Source organism: Colius striatus, chromosome 12 (assembly GCF_028858725.1).
Source record: "Colius striatus isolate bColStr4 chromosome 12, bColStr4.1.hap1, whole genome shotgun sequence".
NCBI lineage: Eukaryota > Metazoa > Chordata > Aves > Coliiformes > Coliidae > Colius > Colius striatus.
In genome coordinates, this window is record NC_084770.1 from 22,973,335 (window position 1) to 22,988,691 (window position 15,357).

General features: G+C 46.7%; 1 protein-coding gene across 1 annotated transcript; it reads left to right on the forward strand.

The window, feature by feature from the left end:
- The first annotated feature begins 121 nt into the window (after nucleotides 1-121).
- On the forward strand, nucleotides 122-3,649 carry C12H3orf33 (chromosome 12 C3orf33 homolog). Its single transcript, XM_062005523.1, has 5 exons — nucleotides 122-348; nucleotides 426-485; nucleotides 1,111-1,264; nucleotides 1,974-2,134; nucleotides 2,561-3,649. Exons 1-5 carry the CDS (start codon nucleotides 268-270, stop codon nucleotides 2,825-2,827), a joined length of 723 nt encoding a protein of 240 aa, XP_061861507.1. The 5' UTR covers nucleotides 122-267; the 3' UTR covers nucleotides 2,828-3,649.
- The last annotated feature ends 11,708 nt before the right edge of the window (nucleotides 3,650-15,357 follow it).

Below are 15,357 nucleotides of genomic sequence, written 5' to 3' on the forward strand. Positions count from 1 at the left end.
AATAGTGGTTACTTTTGAACTAAAGCAGGGAAATGAATAAACAACGTTGGTGAATAGAGGAACGTTCCCAAGTTGTTTTTTCTCTGAAGATAGTGCCGCCTGGCAGCACACGGCACAGGCGCAGAGGAGGTGTACCCCAGCTGGACGGCGGGCCCGCACCGCCGCGCTTTACACGGGAAGCAGCCTGAGCCCGGCGCCGACAGCCGTGTTGTGTGGCCGCCCCAGCGTGGCAGCGTTACGGCGCTCGGGGGCCGGTGCTGGGTGGCCATGGCGGAGCGGCGCAGCGGCGCGGAGCACGGCCTGTCCCGCCTCTCCGAGTGGGCCGACGCGCACCTCGGCCTCCTGCGGGTAACGGGGCCGCGGGGGAGCGGGTGAGGGGCCGGAGGTGCGCGGCGCGGCTGAGCCCCGCTGTCCTCTGCCCGCAGGGCCTGAGCGCCGGGATGGCGGTGGCCGGGGTGCTGGTGCTGGCCCGCAGCCTGCGTGTGGTGAGTGAGCGGCCGGCGGCTCCGCGGGGCGCCCGGGGCCGGGCGGGAGGCGGCGGGGCGGCAGGAGGCGCAGCTGGGCCCGGCGGCGGCCCGCGCGTCCGCTCCCAGGCGGCATCGCCACGGCCGGAACCGACACCCGGCCGCGCCCCGGTTGCGTTTCCCCCTAGAAGGCGGTTGCGCATCGCGGCTGCGGCCGCCCGCGGTACCGCGTGTGCGCGCTTCCTCGCCCCACGCGTGCAAAGCAAACTGCCTCCTACCTCTAGTGTCTCTATCTGGGTTCCGCCACAGCTTTCCTCCGCAGTTCCACGGACAGAATGCTTTCTGAATATCTGTAAACAGTCACCTAAATCTCTAGTGCACTTGCATGCACCAGCGTTGCACCGACAGCTCAACCACAGTTTCTCTTCTTTCTCTAAACCTTGCTTTTGTGCTCACAAAATACTGCAAGGCCTGTGGAACGGGACATCCCTCTGTGTCTGGAAAGGCTGGCACATAATGGTTTCCACAGCTCATTACCACTGAACAGAGACGTATACACATGTCCATGAGATCTGTAATTTGCCAAACTATTTTAAGCAGTTGGATTTAATGTGGTTGCAAGTGTTGCTCTTCTCTCCATCCATAGACAACAAAGTTTACAAGAGCTTTGGATATACCTAAGGAGTTTGTAGAGAAGAATGTGAAATTGCGAGGGAAGCTACATCACATCACTGAGGAAGGGCTGGAAGTTGAACACATTCCCATCAGTGTTCCTTTCCTTACATCATTCCAGAGAAAATGTGAGTAAAAGAAGGTGAAGAACAATGAAATGTTGCTGTTCCTGGGGCTCCACAGAGAAAGGGTAGGGGTGAGCTGGAGAGGAAGTGTTGAGGTACAATTCTAGCTCTGCCTCTTGGTCTTTCTCTGCTTTATAGTTGGGAAACTGGGGAATAAAAGACTGCAAGGAGACCTGTAAAAAGAGCTTCCAGATCCAATATTTGCATTATTAGCAATAATGCAAATTATTAGCATATTAGCATCATTATTGCGATATTTTTCTGGCAGCAAAAGCTGTCAGAGGGGCATTTCATTTGCTTGCATAGCTCTTCTTCCTGGCAAAAAGACTGTTGGGATTACACTTTTCTTTAGGGCACAGGTCTGGCAGGTGCGTTTACCAACAAGGGAGATGTCCCTCAGGCAAGTGAGCCACACACCTGCAGGGTAATGTCTCCTGCCTGCTGGCTCTGTCCCCTCCTCAAGTGATAGTTACTTGAAAGGAGAGCTTCTGTCTGTTTTTATGCAAAATAAATTGACTTAAACCACTTAATCTTGAATGAAAACTTTATACTGAAGGAGATGAGATCAAATTCGTATGTTCCACTAAGTAGTGCTTTGGGGAACTAATGGGGATTACTTTTTTTAAGTCCATGGGAATAAACTGTTAGGAAGAGCTGAGGGTCTGTGGGAAGCAGGGACATTTCCTTTGCTGCATTCTCTTTCCACAACCAGGGCAATCAAAAGGTCTTCTGCGGGTGAGGCTTGCGGGTGTGGAGCTGGCTCCAAGCGGCATGGCCTGGCTGCAGCGAGAGCTGAAACCCAACCAAATGATATGGTTCCAGCTTCTGGGAAGGGAGGACATGGCACTCGAGTGCCTCGTTTTGGTAAATAAGGTAAATGTAGTGACAAAAGTTGACTTTTACCTTGCAGTTGTGGGTTGACTGGTTATGCAATTCACTTACCTCGGCACACCTAAGCAATGTGATTAATAATTTATTTACCCTCATATGCATTTTAAATGTTGCATTTGTAAATCTGATTTCAAGGCCAGCATTTCTGCAGACCACTTGGTGATAGGAGTGTGTTTCTTTAGTCAGAGCTCGCTGGGCTGTATCCTGTAATTCTTATGAGCCTCCTGTGCAGTCTGTAAAAGGTTGACTCAAATGCCTTGTATTAGGTTTTAACAGTCAGGTGGATTCCTCTTTTAACTCTTTCTGACAGACTGTAGCCAGAAGTAAAGCCTGTCTCTCAGAGGGAGTTCACACAAAAAATTAAACTGTTTTAAGAGTGACTACCATACTTGCTGTGCCTTTTGATAGGGTCGATTTCTCAGTGTGTGCATAAACGAAGAAATCTTGAGACAAGGGCTTGGCCGAACGGTCCATATTGAGGGGCTGCATCACGAGTCCCACCTGTACTGGAAACTCCACAAAAGACTCCTCCGAGCAGAATTCAAGGCCTTGAAGAAAAGAAAAGGGATATGGAAAGCAGAAAGTTACTCTGAAAGAATTCAAGATAGGATAAGTAGCAATAAATTTGTACAGACATTGAAACGGTTTGCAAGCTGGTTAAGAAGCTCTGTTTAACGGGAAAAAGGGAGCCTTGCCTGGAAGGATGCCAGTTACCTATGGTATCTGTTTTATGTAAAGGAGAAATTAATGCTAAGAAAACAGTGCCATAAGTTTGAAGGTCGCTATCTTGAACAGAAACCACATGAAGTGTCCTAATGCCATGTTATAATCCATGTAGGATTGATCTTTAATAGTAGTATGCAGCCACAAATTAAAGTCTTCTGAAGCTAAGCTTCTCCACAGTAATGCCCTGAACTGCTTGTCTGGTTTTCCACCTGCTGTGTGCTGGCACAGCTGTGGTAACCAATTGAGGAAAGCAGCTGGCACCCAGTTTTTAAGAGGTGCAGAGTGTTGGTTCACAGTGTTTGGCCTTGAATGCATCTCACATATCAGTGCAGCCCACACTGGTTCAAAAATGCCATTTCAGACCTTTACAAAGCTGGTGGTATGTGTTCACACGACAGGTTGAATTCTGTTCTTGCACTACTTCTTGTATGATTTATGGTTTAAAAATCTGTCATCTTCAATAATGGGTAATTTGTTAACAGCTGACCTTAAAAAGGTGTTAAGGTGATAACCACTAAACTTCATTGGGAAAAATCCCCTTGGTATATCAAAGAGTATAAATTAATGTGTCAGCAGTCTTACTTTTTGTAAGACAACATTTGCTTGAAGAGGCAAAATTTAAGCTGTTTTTTCTGCTGTAAATATCTGGTAACAGGAAGATTGATGAGGTGGACTGTGCTGTGCTAAGAGCTTAAATGCTTGTTTGTATGTTTGAAACACGTGTTAAGTGTCTGGAGGTGTCTTACTGTTTGTTTTGTAAATATTTTCAGAATAAAGCTTTAATTTCCTATGTTCATTGTTACATGTTTTATATACCAAGCACTTGATTTTTGTTTAATCTCCCCCAGTCCCAGTATTTATTTAAAGTAGTTTACAAGTTTTCTTTCTTTCTGTGTGATTCCTTGCCAGTCAAACACCAGACAGAAGAGTGTGGTACAAAAAAAACTGGTAACTGAGTACAGTTTGTGTGACCATTAGTTGTTCTGTCATTTTCTCTGCTGTCTTAATGGGAAAATTGTGAATCCCAAGATCCTAAACCAGCTTTTCCTGGGGTAAGAATAGATGTTAGTGCTTCTTTACTGCTTTTGTTCCTGAGTCCCCTCAGGGGTAGGGCTGGTTTTTACAAAGCACAGTGTGCAGCTAGTCATAGAGATAGGCAGGAAGCAAACCTCAGAGTTGACTTTTAACCCCGAACTACAAATTCAGCCTCAGCAATAATGCAGTACCCCTGCGTGATTATAGCTGTTCCTCCATCTAGCCAGGAAGAAAAGCTTTTCCAAACTGAGCATAATTGAACAGTTATTATGGGTTTTTTGGCTGTAATAATTAAATATCATTCTACCTGGACTTTGCACTTGTATTTTGTAAATGAGTCACAGGAGCATTTATCACAAAAATCCACTGTGAAGATGAGAGGAAAATCTCAGGAAACCACAAGCTACATTTCCAGCAAGCAGAGGGGAGGTGTGAGTGAATATGAACAAAGTTTCTTCCCTCTAAGTCTTGCCTCTTAACCCTTTCTAACCTTGGTAAAAAGTTCAGATAAGCCCTATATATTGTTCTAAATTACATCAAAACACTGTATCCTTTGTTAGGTTGCCGTCTTTGCAGGTTTTTTAAAAGGTGTCAGTATAGCTGTTTTACATAGAGGAAGCTTCTCCTTAGTCTGAAGCAATTTTAAGTTCCCTTCCCTGTACTGGTGGCCATGGGATAGTCTAACAATTTCAGAAGGAACTACGGAAAGGGATATATAAATCTTTGAATTCAGGCCTCCCATCTCTTTTCCTATTTGTTGCACAAGACACAGAGTTTTGGTGATGTGCTCTTACTATATCCTCTTAGAATACAAACAGCTTCATATAAAGCACCAGTACTGCAAGAGACAACACTAGTCTCACAGAGAGTAACCAAGTGGTGCAGGATCTGGGATTGCAGTGACAACTGATTTCTCCCTTAATTGTTTGTTAATGCTGTTTTCCTTATCACCCAGGGCTTATCTGTTTAAAAAAACTAACAACACACCCTCCCCCCCCTCAAAAAGGCACAACTCAGTTCAAAGCTGTGCTTTCCATCTGGGCAAGGTTTGAGAGGTTGCAGATCTTGTCTCCGTGGGAGGCCCATCTATTGAAAAACCGGCAACAGGAGTAGAAACAAATAGCTCTGAGGAACTCTGAGAAACTGGCTGGGAGGTCGGGGGGTGGGGGGAAGAAAAAAGCAGCACTTTATTATATAAAAACACCCCCACGCTGCTTCTGAGGAGCACTATCCAATTCCTTTAGCTGCAGCAGCAATGCACGTCAGAGTTATTTCCAAGCAGAAGATGCAGTACTTGTGTGATTAAGAACAAAAATTAAACTGTTTAGCTCTTTCTCCTTTACCCCTGCAACTCTGAATATGCTGTGAGCAACACATCTTGAAAAGACCATAGGGAGCGAAAGGAGATGCCTCCAAATGGCCCACTAAGAAAAATATCTTCAGGGTTGCACACTGGCTTTTTATTGCTGGTGTGGCATGTAAAGCAAATGGTTGTCATAAACATTACCGGCCTTCCTCGGAGCCCACCCGACAGCAGTGGGCACGGTGCTGTTAGGGTCCTTTCCTGACAGGCTAACAAAGCAATGAGGCCTCAGCGCAGCCATGGGGGACGGGAGAGACGGGGTCACCGTCCTCAGGTTACGGCTCTGGGTCACTGCGACATTCCCGCCCTTCTGGTCTCAGAGCTCACACCTGATGGTTCTCTCTACAATGCTCCTCAGGCACCCACGGGGCGATCTGACGTTAAAAGTTAGCTCTGAAAGCGGTTGTAGACTTAACACGGGACTGTCTGAAATAAAGAAGTTATAAATTTGAAAGCAGTTTTAGACTTCACCTCCTGCAGCAGCGAGGCGCGTTCCCTCACGCCAGGACCCTCGGTGGCCGTCGCTACACACCGTGTGTCAGGGAAAGCAGAGCTCTGTAAGTACCGGCTTCCCTGCCGCTGGGTTCCGTGAGCAGGTGAACATCCCTCGCACTTCATCACGGATTTTTAAAGGGGAGGGGAGGAAAATAAAAAGTAATTAAGAAGTCAAAGACGACGATTTTCCTCCAGGGAGCTGTGAGGGGACGGATGCGCGGGTCCTTGCTCGAGGCTGTGAGGGGCGCGGGTCTCTCCTCGAAGCTGTGAGGGGACCGATGCGGGGGTCCCTCCTCAAGGCTGTGAGGGGACCGATGCGGGGGTCTCTCCTCGAGGCTGTGAGGGGACCGATGCGGGGGTCCCTCCTCAAGGCTGTGAGGGGACCGATGCGGGGGTCCCTCCTCAAGGCTGTGAGGGCGCGGATCCCTCCGCGGGGCCGTGGGGCGGCCGTGTCGCTCCGCGGCAGGTGCGGCGGCGGTTATGGCAGTTGCCGCCGTCCCGCGGCGCTTGAAGCGGCAGGGCCGTCCTGCGCGTCTCCATGGCACCCGCCGCCGGCAGGGCGAAGGTGAACCTGAGGGGCCGCCCCGAGGGGCTGCTTCGCTCCCTCAGTTCGCGCAGGACCGCGACTCGCCTCAGCCCACGCTGCTGCCTCCGTCTTGGCTCGGGGAGCTCGGTGAGTCCCACCATGAGAACACCCTCGCTTGGGGGGGGGAGGTGAGGTGAAGGGGCTTTCGCCCCGCGGCCGCCGGGAGGCTGAGGGCGGGAGCGGCCCGTGTAGCGCGGAGGGGCGGCACGGTTCCCCTCCGGCTCGGGCGGACACAATGGAGCAGGTTGAATGGGAGCGGGCTCGGGGCCGCAGCAACACCGGGGCTGGATCGCCGGCCTTCGCCGCCGCCGCCACTCCGCTGGCGGGCGGGAGCGCGCTCCGTTCCGAGCATGGTGCCGCTCCGGGTTTCCCCTGCGCTCCGCGCCGCGGGGCGGGGCGGGGCGGGCGGCAGCGCCGTGCGTTTGAACGGGAGAGCAGGTTGTGGCGGCGGTGGATGCGAGGGAGCCGAACCTGGCGTCCCGCGGTGAGTGCGGGCGGGGATGGAACGGGCCGCGGGCGGGCCGCGGTCCTGCCGGGACGCCCCGAGCCCCCGGCACCTGAGGCTGCGGCGCGGCCCGGACGGCGGCGGGACGGGGATGCCCCCGGCGGCGCGCGGGCTGCCTCCCCCTCTGGGAACCTCCGCTTGGGGTGTTAATACTGGGTTTTCCCGGTGTTTTCAGACAAAGGTTAAGACGAGGGTTTATAAGGTCTAACTTTTTGGCTTTTTTCCTCGTATGAAATGTTGTCCTGTCCTTGGGGCTCCCAGAGGCGCGGCGGACCCTGCTGGGGCCATCCTGGGGAGCACGGGAACAGGGGAGTGAAAAGCCAGAGCCCGCTTGGCAGCTGGTACTGTGGGCTCCTCCGAGGCGCAGCTGGTGTCGGCCCGAGGCACAAGGAGCCGCTCCAGCCGTTGCGTTGCCCGTATTTGTTCTGTTGGTTAAATAATGAATCATGCCGGATAAACTTCCAGTCGTCTTTTGGGCTCTTTCTCCTCTGTCATGGGGAGAAGAGAGATCCATGTCGCGCGGGAAGCTTTGCTTTAAGGTTGTGTCAGAACAGTTGCAACACCCGGTTCGGTGATGAGCTCCAACCAGAGAAATCTGCAGCTGCTTGGTATGCCTCAGTCTAAAGCCAGACCATTGTTAAATGAGACTTAACGTAAAATCCTGACCTCACGAAGTGGAGTGGAGGACATGGCCAGAAGTGTTGTGGAGTGCAAAGCTTATGGTACACATTTGGTCCTGACTCTGTCGGTTGCTGAAATAGGTGGAAGTTGAGAAGAGTCAAGCATCTTGCTGTATTAATACCTTCCTAAAAATACCTTGTGTGAGGGCTGATGACCTACTACATAAACCATAAAAAAAGAGTACAAACTAGGAATTATACTCTCTGCATATTTTTTCTTTGATTAAGTATCTGTTTAATTCTGAGAACTTCAACTCTAGCTGACCAAAAGTGTTTTGAGAAGTGTTATTAAATGCCAGGGAGAAAGATGTAAGCCTTATCTGATGAACTAGTCATAGGCTCTTTGTTTAAAGTGTGCTTTAACTCCTGAGTTATAAAGCACAGTGTTTGCCTGTTTTCAGTAGACTCTCCTGATTTACTTGTCCTTGGGACTTCTGGCCCATGTGTTACAAAACTTAGAGGAGGGGAAGGAAAACTTGATATGTCTGTTGTTCTGAAATGTGAAAGAATACCTGCATAAAATGTTGGTGAAAAGATAGACAGGGTTCAGCCCTGCAGTGAGACTCTGAAGTTCAAGATAACCTGGTATCTGGAGAGAAAATGCAGACTTTTGGGGAGGTGAGAGAGAGCTGAATTCATGCACATTGTGAAAAAAAATCTTCCCATTTCTTTAAGCAGTAGCTCCCTGGAATAAGTTTGAGAACACTGCCTTTTCTTTTTTCTCCTTAAAAAACCCAAAGCTCTGAAGGATCCTTTTCTAGATGAAAAAATACTTGTGGGCTTTATCAGTTGAAGATGCATGATTTGTGAAAAATGACCTGCCTGGTTGCTGATGCTTTCTGATTTTATGCTACCTATTGTCTGTAAAATTGGGGATCAGCTGGTGGGTTTGGATCAAGTGGTGCACCACTCATTATTTTAACAATACTGGCTCTGCTGGGGAGGTTGCCTAGGGAATTGATTTAATTCTTCTGTCCTTTCACCCTTTGAGGCCGGTGTCGTCCCAAGATGACTTTGATCAAAATCATCAGTGTTTGTAAAGGAGAGTAAAATTTTCACTCCATAAAAGCAAAGGAGAGGCCACCCGCTAGCAACAGATCCCAGTTTTGCATGAGTCAGTCTGTAATTTAAAACACTGTCCAGAGATACCCGTGGCAGTAAAACAGTTTTATGATAAACACAATGAAAATTATTTCTCTGTTCAGTGTTTAGTTTTTCCTTATTCCCGGGAAAGACTTTAATTCTGAAGCAGTGTATTTCTGTTGCTCTGCAAAGGGATATGTTAATAGAGTGCTGGTCCTTTAAGGAAATCTGAATGAAAAGCCTCTTTTTTTTTTTTTAAAGTGTCACCCAGGATCTAATTCCATTTATACTGATAATCTAGATGGCAAAGCCGGGGCCACAGCTATACAGAGTGATGTGGTGGTTGGATGTTTGTTTTTTATTTGCTTTGGGTTTTCCCCCAAAGAAGTCAGAGTATTAAAAAAATGCAACAAACCAAATGATGAAAGCAGAGGTCTGTTTCCAGGTCTGTTTCCAGGTCTGTTTCCAGGTCTGTTTCCAGGTCTGTTTCCAGGTCTGTTTCCAGGTCTGTTTCCAGGTCTGTTTCCAGGTCTGTTTCAGACTTCCTGTACTGTCTTCAGAGATAAGACTGCCATGTAGGGTCTTACAGAAACTTTTATTAGTGCTCTAGGAAACTGGAGTTGTTTTCTGCAGCAAAGGTGGCTTTCTTATGCCAGTCTCCATGAACATCACGGGTATTGTCATTACCCCAGAGATCTGAGCTTGCCCTCTGCTTTCCTGACTTACCAAGCCTTTTGCTGGTCATCTGACGTTACAGAAGCCCTGTCTAGTTGTATTTGGGTAGCTGAGTGATGTGGAGCATGCATTTAAGAGATGGAAAGGCAGGTTGGGAGATCCAGAAGGTGGGGAAATACCTGCTACGGCAGATACACACTTAGAAGGGTCTTGCGAGGGCAGTGGGAGTGCCAAGGAGTGGAAGGAAGGAGGTGAGCAGAGCTGCTGACAGCAGTTTGGAAGCCACCACCTGTTGCAGTACTACAAAAATCCAGGGACATGATGCCGGAGATGCAGCGTGTGCTCCTCCAGAGGTTCAGATCCAGTGGTGAGCAATGTGTGTAACTGCTTCAAGGGCATTTGGCCACGTGCCCTAAAGCAGTGTGTCATTCTCAGGCAGAAACGTCTGTGTCAATTTCTTCAACTTGAAATAACTCAAGTTTGCTTGCAAGATGTTTCAAGTGGAGACAAGCTGTTGTGTAAAGCAATCCATGCTCCATTACAGGCTTGATTTATTGGAAGTGACACAAGGTTGACGTACCTGTGCACACCAAGCGTGACCGAGCATGTTGCTGAGATGGAGGGACTGTAACTGCGTGCCCGAGGTGGGCATTGCTGAGTCTCATGCCAATGTATTTCCTGTGCTTTTTGCTTGGTCTTAGTTCGAGATGGGAGTTATTGACACATTGGTTGGTAGTGTCCCCACTAGTAAACATGGAATAATACTGGCAATTACCAACTGTCTCATGATGACAAATGCAAAGGGTTTTATGGTATGAAATGTCTGCTCCTTGGGGGTTTCCAAGTCAATCAGTAAGCAGCCAAATGCCATACAAGATGTTTATTATCCATGCTCGTGGCTGACTGTTGACACAAGTCTTTCCCAGGCATCTCATTTTTATCATCCTACTTTTGCACATTGTTTGAATTATTCTGTGCTACAGCAGAGCATCATGCAAGCACTCATAGGTTAGAGCAACAGCTGTAATTTCAGAAATAGCTGCTTCAGCTACTGAAATGGCAGTGTTGCCCATTACAAGGAATCGAGTCTTGGACATTAACAATGTGTCTGAAAGTGATGTGGGCACATTATTAAATATTTACTCCTAGCAAGAGATGGATGCCCTCAGGCATGATCTGGTATGCTGCCTACCGCCTGCTTTCACCAGGGTATGTTTCTGCTTATCTGATGAGGAGGAAAAGGTCTGCCTTAAAGCTGTGGAATGACTTATAGGAGAGAAACGTTTATTTTCATTTCTAGAAAGTGAATGATTATTTTATTGAAATCATGATAGGTAAGAGCAGAGTAAGCTTACACTTCATGTTCATTATCGTGTCTTTCTGTCTTTAAGCATCATTTTGCTGTTGAGAAAGGTCTAAAGTCTGTGCCAGGTATTTTCAGAAGGTGTTAAAGATGTGCTGTTATTGACTCTTCAGTGAATTTCTGTGTTGAATCTCTATGAGAACATCTGCTCCCTTTGCTTGCCTTTTACGTTACACACTCCAGGCAGATGCACACGGTGAAGCAGTGCTGGCCAGAGCATCAGGTAGAAGCAATGCTGGATCCCTTGCTGGGAGACTGGTGGTCTCCTTTTGCTGACACTCAATAGTTAGCCCTAGTCATCAGCACCACTGGACTGAGTGGTGTGGAGTTTATTTTCTCAGCCACATTCAGCAGTGTAATTCATTGGAATCGATGAAGATCTCTTATGTCCAGCATGGCAATTGATTTGGTTTTTTTTTTTTTTCCCCGGGGAGTTGTGGGATTTAACAAATTGCTTCCAGATTAATCAGTTCCTCTGACTTTGGGACCATTCATATTGGGGTGCATGGCTCTTGGAACTGACAGCTCTGGGCTTGCTATGTGTTCTCTGCCTACTTTGAGTGGTGGTGTTGATAGAAGAAACTGGAGAGAATATCTCAAAGCTATAGTAGAATCTGAAGATATGTTGATGGTACATTAAAAAAGAGCATTGCCAATGTAGTGAAGTGAGTTCCGTGTCTACAATGCAGATTTTCATCTACAGATTCTTGCATTCAACATCTAGATTTTGAAAACGTTTGTGTAGCAAAACCAAAAAATGATTTGTGTTAGTGACTTGTGCAGAGCGAAAGTGTCAGAAAGGCATGCAGGGTGCTGGAGAGCTCCGCAAGGAAAACACCTATTAATCAGTTCCATACCTGGTGAGATGACTTATTCTGAACGAGGTGTACAGAGTAGTTGTCTTCTGAAGCTGTGCCTGCTGAGTGGTGGAGGCAGCAGCGTGCTGCTCTCATGGAAGTGATTCCTTAAATAAGAGGAAAACAAACTCCGTGGAGGCTTCTTGAGGAATGGGCAGTAAATGCTAATTCCCTTTCAGGGTCTGTTGCCATGGGGAGTCAGTTCAACCCTTTCTAATGCCTTCCTCAGCAGCAAGTTGTGCTGACACATGCTTTTCATGACTTCCTAGACAGAGCAGAAAAAATGACTTGAAACAAACGCTCTTTCAGAATTAACAGCCACATTTTCTCTTTGTTAGCTGTGGGTAGGACAGATAAGTTGTCCATTATAGAGGCTAACACAGCTCGACTGGCCTCCTGGGTGGGCTGTGCAGGTGAGGAATGGATGCTGGGCAACTTGTAGGCCAGAGACCATGTACGGTGCTGTGCAGTGGAGCCTACACATTCCTCTCTTGGGAAGCAAAAAGGTGGTTTGTGGACCCAGTTGTGGGCATTGGTCCTCTAGTGTCATCCACGTTAGATACAGTCGGGGTTAGGCTGGACCTCACACACCAGAAGTGCCGTCAGAAGGGAGATGTGCAGCCACTGCTGCCTGCTTTTACACCTTGGCACTGCCAAGGGAAGCTGGGTAGTCTCCTGAGTGTCCCCAGTAGAGCATTGGTACTGGGACAGGGGACCAAAGTAGTGTAAGGGTCAATGAAGAGAGCTGTGGGCTGGTGTGGCAGTGGCAATGGCAATGATGTGTCTGGCCTGCTCGTGTAGATCTTTAGTTGCTGTGAAATGAACAAAAATTTAGAAGCAGCTTTTTGGAACATTAAACAAAACAGACGTCTGTCCTCATATGGTGAATGAGATATGACTGAGATTGGTGTTTAATACTCCAAAGGGGGAATTGCCAACATACCATGTCAAAAACCCCAAAAATCTGAATTTTCAGGGAACCTCTTCTGTATCCCACATCCAAAGGCTTTTGGGACCTTTTCCCTTTAAATAGACAATTCTGGCTTTTTATTTTCTGGCAACATTTGTGCAAGTTATTTTGAGTGAGTGTTGATATTTGGTTGAAGTGGAGATTTACACAGATGATGTGTGGAACCCGTAGAGCTTGGGTTTGTGTATGACAGTTAAATCTAAATCTGCATGATTTCAGACCAGCTTAAATGCTTAGCAATATTTGGACAACTGTTAGTGGCTTAGTGAAATAAGAAGCCCAAGACTGCAAATGGGTGGATGCCCCGTGAAATATTGTCATATTAGGATTTTATAATCTCATCAGATTCGATTTTCAGCTCTTAGCGGTGGCTAAGCTTTTCATCTGATGGCTACTTTGTTTTGTGGATACTGTTTTTGATACCACTCATGTTGTGCAACAGCTGGTCCCTGAAGGCTTTGAAGATTGTTTCACGCAAGATTTGTTGATACTTTCTTTAGAATGTAAAAACATGGACTGGAAACAGCAGCTCTTTTCCCAATGTATAAAGCCTGGAAACAAGTTCCTCTTGATGGCTACTGATAAACTAATCTGGGAGAAATCCTGAAGCATGTTTAAACACATGCCTCAGGGAAAGAAGGTTGGTGAAAGCATAAATTTTCCTGGTTGTATGTTGTGGTGATTAGTAAAACAAAGGTCTGAGCCCTTGGACTGCTGAGAGCGTATTCCTGGATCAGTGTCTCATCTCTGACTTTCACTGCAGTGTGTTTGCCAAGCTGCTGCTTGATCTGGAATGTTTCTTTATCAAACTGAGAGGCTGTATAAAAATACTAGCGATCCTGTCCAGGCAGCCTTCATTCTGTTCCTGAGATGTGTGAGTGAATCCCTTGCTTACTTACAAACTTAAGGTAAATCAATTAACCTACCTCTGTTCTGATAATATATATAGGTCTATTGTGAAGCTCATTTGCTTAGCTTTTGAGCACTACCTCAGTATTCTCCATGGAAAATCCAAAGTAGCGTTTGCACTGTGACTTGGTGTTTATTTTTCCTGTTTGTATCAAGTAGAAACGAACTGGATGCATGCAATGGCAACAGCAGAGATTCTGAGTGCCCTCACCACCATCACAACTGACAGATTACGGACCTGTGTTTCTTTCTCCCTGGATGGTGTATTCCTGCTTAGTGCTAGCCAGATGGTCTTCCTACCCTCCCATGCAGATGTCTCTAATGCTATAAAAGTGTGCTCTGGCCATATCTGGAGCTAATACAGTGTTATTTCCAGTCACATATTTTGTGTGTCCATTGCTTGACTCTCTATTGCTCTTCTCATTTCTAATTTCTTGTTTGTACTATACTTTTCCTTTATGCCACTTGTAGCATCCAGTAATCTCTGAACTATTTTTCTCTGTAAAATTTATTATTAACACATATGTGAAACAGAAGCAAGCTTCCAAAGGTGGTAGTGTTCTGAACAGTCAGTTTTTTCTGGACTTTCTGTTGAAGACAGAATTGCCAGGCATGTGCACTTTAAAAAAAAAAAAAAAACCAAACCTTAGCATTTACATAAGGTTTGTTTTACCATACACCATTTTGTACTGAAGAAAGGGATATGTGTTTTAATAAAGCATGCTTTCAAAAGATGCTCACTTGATAGACAGTGGAGCAGTGAGAGCTGAAACTGGAGCTGGGGCTTTGTCAGAGGGAAGTGCTGGTGAATTGCAGTATCCCTGCTGTTATTATCGGGAAGGATTCATGTATCTGATTGACTGAGTACTGTTATCTGTTGAAGGGCTTCAGAAATAAGGGGAGAGAGCAGCTGAGGAGAGGTGACATTAGTAATCTCTCCACCCTGTATACTGCTCACTTAACTACCAATTAATCAGTCTGAGCACTCTCAAGAGAGCTGTGAACAGGACTCAAGGGAGTTTGCCTCTGGTGCTAAATGGATGGGTGCTTAACACCTTCACATTTGGGACCTGTACACTGTCCACATTTAACATTGCAGATAAACATTTACATTATGGAGCTACTTTCTAAAATAATTTAGTGCTAACCATAACAGCTGAGAACCTGTTTTGCTTGAGTGCTGCTCACTCTCCAGCTGCTGGTGTGATGTGCTGTCATTATCCCTGGAATGAGCATCTCTGCACAGCTTGCTGATGCATGAGGGGGTTTCTGTGCAAGAAGGGAAACTGTAGCATAGGGCAAGACCAGGGTCTGTCAGGTGTCATGTTCTTGGTGTTAAGCCTCTTGTAGTAAGAAGCATGTATCACAGCCTAGGCAGAGCTATGCATCCTCTGCTGAATATGGAAATACCTTATACTTTCACAAAACACACAGCTGTATATGCATGCATACACTCAGGAATATAGAAGGGTGGTTTCTTTTGTATCAAAATTCTTTGAGCAAATTTGGTTTATTTCCATGAATAACTCTCTTGTAAAGTACAGTTCAGTAGAACTAATCGTAGTTCTTCTGCTTGGAAGGATATCTCTTATGGAACACAGTGCTCACAGTTTAAAATAAAGCAGCTGACACGTGTTTAATGGCAGTTAATCAGCTGAAATAGAAGATGCAGTTCCTTCAAGTTCCTGCCTTTCTGCAGACCACATAACCGACTCCTTTGCTCAACGCACTTTATCCAGATATAAAGTAGATGGATTCTTGACCCACTGGAGTAACATCTCTTCATTCGGGCAGTGGAGCACTGATGGCTTTACCTTTTGGAATGAGTGTGCCAGGCTCAGGGTGGAACCTGCAGGAGTTTTCCTTGTGGAAGAGTGCAGTGTGGAAAAGCTTGAAGTGGTTTTCATCTCTCTCTCTGAATTGGTTGCATTATCAAATAACTACACAAAGTAATTTTG

Excerpts from the sequence above, each read along its gene's own strand:
- C12H3orf33 (XM_062005523.1), top strand. The coding sequence starts at position 268 with ATGGCGGAGCGGCGCAGCGGCGCGGAGCACGGCCTGTCCCGCCTCTCC. Across the intron at positions 349-425 it reads CGCACCTCGGCCTCCTGCGG|GGCCTGAGCGCCGGGATGGC; the intron begins GTAACGGGGCCG and ends CTCTGCCCGCAG. Across the intron at positions 1,265-1,973 it reads TACATCATTCCAGAGAAAAT|GGCAATCAAAAGGTCTTCTG; the intron begins GTGAGTAAAAGA and ends TTCCACAACCAG.